This window comes from Tachysurus vachellii, chromosome 26, assembly GCF_030014155.1.
Source record: "Tachysurus vachellii isolate PV-2020 chromosome 26, HZAU_Pvac_v1, whole genome shotgun sequence".
Classification (NCBI taxonomy): Eukaryota; Metazoa; Chordata; class Actinopteri; order Siluriformes; family Bagridae; genus Tachysurus; species Tachysurus vachellii.
In genome coordinates, this window is record NC_083485.1 from 16169589 (window position 1) to 16174725 (window position 5137).

The 5137-nt window shown below is 42.1% G+C and overlaps 1 protein-coding gene across 2 annotated transcripts; it reads right to left on the minus strand.

Moving 5' to 3' along the window:
- On the minus strand, positions 1-5137 carry eif4e1b (eukaryotic translation initiation factor 4E family member 1B). Of its 2 annotated transcripts, XM_060863007.1 has the most exons (7): positions 5046-5137; positions 4739-4833; positions 4521-4616; positions 2113-2176; positions 1765-1878; positions 1147-1286; positions 2-271 (listed from the first exon to the last, which is right to left on the minus strand). In XM_060863007.1, exons 1-7 carry the CDS (start codon positions 5067-5069, stop codon positions 157-159), a joined length of 648 nt encoding a protein of 215 aa, XP_060718990.1. In that variant the 5' UTR covers positions 5070-5137; the 3' UTR covers positions 2-156. The 2 variants fall into 2 exon arrangements, with proteins under 2 accessions (XP_060718991.1, XP_060718990.1); XM_060863008.1 differs by lacking the exon at positions 4739-4833 and having other exon boundaries at positions 1-271; positions 5046-5079.

Below are 5137 nucleotides of genomic sequence, written 5' to 3' on the forward strand. Positions count from 1 at the left end.
AGGGCAACGAAAGTCAAACAGAAATGACGACATGCTCAAAAATACAAAACAAACACACACGACTTACAAACTTCATAGACCGAATGCATTCAAAAGAAAATAAACTGTGAGAAAGTCAGTGCTCAGTGTGAGAACCACATACAGCGAGGTTTCTGTTCAGACAATAAACTTGTTCTTGGTGATGGAGTTGCTCTTGGTTGCCGTGTCAGCGTGGGCCTGGTATCCAATCACGAGCTTCGCCGGAAGCCCGAGACACTCTTTATACTTCCGGCTTAAAAATAAAACAAAAGATAAACACACACTACAGTAAACAATGGTTCAATCGTTTTATTCATTTGCCCCCGTCCAGTTGTTCCTTTATCGACTTCTGTTTTTCACTCAATGTTTATAAAAAAAAAAATAAAATAAGTCGTCACGTTACTGAAAAACCACACAATAGCGTGAAGAACTCGGCAGAACTTAAAGTTACGGCTTCACCTCTGACACTGGAGACTCCTTCCACACGCATACTGAGTACTGAGCTGTTACTATGGAAACGATAAACATATCAGAATCACTTATGGACTTTAGCTGAGTTTCAGTGACGTCACCTTTATGGCCCAACATCACCTGTACATATCTGAGTGATGTCCTACTTTATAGGACATATGTCCTACTTCCTGCTTGGATTCTGGGCTACTCTGGGTATCACATACCATCAGCCTCACATATGCACCACTGATTCATTTATTCACCTACACACTAACCTTTTTAAACAGTTTTAAACAGGAGGTCCCGTGGCCCAGAAACTTTCCTTCATTTGCGTCCGAGGGGATTTTGATACTACGCAATAACACATGAGGTCACATGATGAAGTCCAAGGCCAGATCACATCTCCAAGCAGCGCTGGAGTGTGTAAAGTGTCCTACACTCTCCGCTTTGATGGGTAATTAGCTTTGTTAAGGTTGCTAAGAGTAAATCTGTTTTCCATGATCATTATTTACAGCAGAATGAGCGATGAACTGCACACATCTGGCTGAAGCTCAAACCTAAACCTCACAGAATCCAGAAACACGGAATAGCACAAGGAAAAAGTGTGTGATGGGTTTTCTATTTTAAAAAATGCAGCATTAACGAGACTGCACTCTAAATCCGAAGCCAACTCACCCGATGTACGTTACAGCCTCGGCGTTCTCGGTGTTCGTGGTCCAGATGGCGATTTTGTCTCCTTTGGCGCGAACGTTAATGACGGCTCCACAGACGTCTCTACTGAAGGGACCAAAACCCTCACCGATGAGACACAACAGCTGCAGGAGGAGCAGTTTAAACCAAAATATCACTACAAGTGTTGGGGTCAAAGTTCAGCCTAAAAAAAAAAAAATTTTATTTTTAACGCATCTTCTGTTGGTTGCATCACTGACTTCATGCATCTGACAGACTGTTACATATGGATGTGCTAATAAACTCCACCAACATGTTTTTAAACCTCAGGCAGATCACCGACATGAACTCTACACACTCTATAAACAATAATATCACAGATGTTTGTCTGGTTGGTTTTATACTTAGTTTTATTCATTTCATCTGTGAAGTTTGAACTCAAATTTGGAGACAAATTTGATTTCAAATAAAAATAAGCGCCATAAAAACATTCGTGTACGATCCATGATCTACTTTTAGTCACTTAGCATCCATCAAAACATTTCCTAAACTTTGTGTCCAAATAAATTGTCAAAAGTGTGTGTGTGTGTGTGTGTGTGTGTGTGTGTGTTATGCATCTCAGACCGTCTCCAGCCAAAAGCGGTCGAGCTCCGAGTGTCTCTGCTGTTTAGAGAGTGTAATGAGCCATCGGCCGCCACATTTATTGCTCCTGTCCTCCCACATGGGCTCAATTCCATCCTGCATCATAAAGGTAAAAGCCACACACCTGCTTTATAATAAACAATGTCATAACATAAGAGTCAAGAGTAATATAAACCCTCACAGTCTAAACAAACAAACATTCATAGCATCTAAAGCAGTTTAATAACGTAAAAGCTTCCACCTTCATTAACATAACGCTATAAAATTTAGCAAGGAGGTTTAGTTGTATTTTATAAAGTTTTGAGCAATCGTACTGTAATCGCCATTCACCTTGAACACTGCGTAGTCGCATCCTGACGAGAGTTTGCTAGCCGTCTGAATGTTATGGTACAACCTGCAGAAAAGAAAAACAAATGAATAAAAGCCGAGAATTTCGGCGCTCGCTTCACGCTGAGAATTAAAAACCTTAAGGTTTTCTCTTTACCTCCTCCATGAAGTGTAAACTAAAACCTGACACCATGTTTAATGCCAGGAACAAGTGCTCTAAACACCCGCACTGGTGCCAGACTGCTGGCATTAACGTGCCAACTCACTCCTGCCTTATGGTGCTACACCACCTCCACATGAAGGGACACGCTCTTGTTGAATGTGGAAGTTGAGCATGTGTGAACTCGACACGTGATGAAAGAAACGACGAACGAACGCTACATCTGAAGCAGCCAACATCTCGATCTGATCTGAGAAGGAGCTGGCTCAATGCCATGCTCAATGCGTTTGTGACGTCCGACGAGACTCGGATGAACAGATTCATTTTAATTAATTGGTCAAACAGTAATTAATTGGTCAGACATCCATGTAAATCAAAATTGTTAGCAGTGTTAGCATTATCAATCTGTGTGTTGGGTCCAGAGCCAATTAACGAACTCATACATTACGAACTGTCCATTGCATTCGACTAAGAGAACAAAAAACTCCAAGCGAATCAGTCAGATCCATCACTAGTTGCCAAGTCAATCATCACTAAACTTGTACAGAGCGAGCGGTTGAGCAAATAATAAACTTTAAGTTCCTTCTCCAAAGCCACAGGAAACTGGTTTGATCTATTGAACCCAACTCAATCACCATTAGCACTAGTTCTGGAGAGTATGTCTCCTTCACTGGGGGACATGAACATCCTTATTGTGTGTAAACCCATCAACAAAGTCTTCAGCAGTCACTGAGCCACATCTCAAAATAACTTACTGCTGGTTGACAGACATTCAGTTCAGATTTAACATTGGCCACGTTCACACTGCAGGTAAAAGGCCACGTTCACACTGCAGGTAAAAGGCCACGTTCACACTGCAGGTAAAAGGCCACGTTCACACTGCAGGTAAAAGGCCACGTTCACACTGCAGGTAAAAGGCCACGTTCACACTGCAGGTAAAAGGCCACGTTCACACTGCAGGTAAAAGGCCACGTTCACACTGCAGGTAAAAGTGGCCCAAATCTGATTTTTTTGGGGTCATGTGACCAGGTCAGACTTCTTCAGGAGTAGTGTGAACACTCAAATCTGGCCCAGATCTGATTTTTTCAAATCAGATTCAGACCACTTCCATATGTGGTCCTGATTCAGACCCAAATCTGATTTTTTTCCAATGTGGCCGCAGTGTGAACAACCGAGGCAGATTTGATGCGACTTTTACGTCAATCTACATCGACATTCGTCACAATTATGCGCCGGCGAGTTCGCACACAAACGTGACTACGCCTACAAAATGGATCAAATAATCAAAAGTTGCCCTCGACATCCCAAAATTTTCAAAACACTGCGTCTCTGTGCTGCCATCACACTAACATTTAGAAAGAAATGCGAAAACGCTTACTTCCTCCATAACCTCACGAACTTTAGCACAACGGCGTGCTGCGTGTGACATCGTTGTTATTGTTCGTTTGCGCATGCGGGTCAGTTCGAAACAGCAAACAGTTCACACTGGTATCTGATATAGGCCACATTTTAAAAGGTAATGTGAACGAACAAAAAAAATCTGAGCAAAATATCCGAATTGAACATTAAGACTTGCAGTGTGAACGCGGCCTCATTAGAAGGTTACATAATTAGAAGATCATTAGAAGGTCTGTTTCTACATAAAACACTTACAGCATTTGGCAGATGCCCTTATCCAGAGCAACTTACATTTATCTCGTAATAATACAGCTGAGACGTTGAGGGTTAAGGGCCGTGCGCAGGGGCCCAGGAGGGGCAGTTTGGCGGCCCTGGGGTTAGAGCTCACGACCTTCTGATCAGCAGCCCAAAGCTTAACCTCTGAGATACCATTTCCCATAGACAAATGATGCGTTTTACTGCTGCAGAGTTGTTTCAGTTTATATTTTACTGAGTAAACTGTGAAGGTATCTGAATTAATCACAACGATGTATATATGAATATCAACAGCGGGTGTTGTTTTTAGATCCATATGCCATGTTGTTGGTGTCCAAAATTCCCTGCGCCAATTTGTTAAACTTTGCATTATAACTGCAGTAAATGTGCTTCAAATTTGGGGAATAATCAGAGATCAGATGCAAAACTCTCACGTCATTAAAGTCTCATTACAACCAAACTTCAACTGAATTCTGCTTCAATAAGTTCATCTCAGTGTCCAGTCACAACACAAACCTCAGAACATCAGCATTTCTTATGAAACAGAGCGGATTCGGCAGACGAAGACGTCTCGGACGTGAAGACACCACAAACTCACCCCCAGAAATCCTCAACGGTATCAAACTTGGTGATGAGTCTCAAATTATCTTGCCACATTTTGCTTTTATCGTTCTTGTAGAACCACAAGGCCCACCTTGGTGAAACAAACACACAAAAACACACGTCACAACACCAGAAAACACTTTATATGTGCACGCAAAAGACACCAAAACGTCAGGAAATAATTGGTGTGAAAACGTCTCCAGTTTAACAAACCGGTTTTGTAACGGATGCTTTACATGCAGTTCTGTCCTCACAACTACCACAGAAATCTCTCTGGGCTCGATCACTTTTCTGGGACGTTTGTCAATCTGTCAGAAGGGAAAAATAATTAACTCCAATTAGACTTTGTTGTTGTTTGTTGTTGTTGTTTATTGTCTTATTTTGCAGCCTATTGGCCACAAAGAAGCCCAAACACGATACAAAGAGCGTATTTGTGTGTCTAAAGTTAAAAATTGATGATTAAATTGGACACGTCGTGAGTTTTTTAGTGATAAATGACACCATTGACCCCAAACCTTACCAAGTGAACAGCACAAGTCGCCATGTTGAATCACACAGCGTGGCGCGCGCACACCTGCAAAAGCCCGCCATTCGCCTCCATTTAGGCGCTCG

Excerpts from the sequence above, each read along its gene's own strand:
- eif4e1b (XM_060863007.1), bottom strand. The coding sequence starts at position 5,069 with ATGGCGACTTGTGCTGTTCACTTG. Across the intron at positions 4,617-4,738 it reads AAGCATCCGTTACAAAACCG|GTGGGCCTTGTGGTTCTACA; the intron begins GTTTGTTAAACT and ends TGTTTCACCAAG. Across the intron at positions 1,879-2,112 it reads GCGACTACGCAGTGTTCAAG|GATGGAATTGAGCCCATGTG; the intron begins GTGAATGGCGAT and ends TTTATGATGCAG.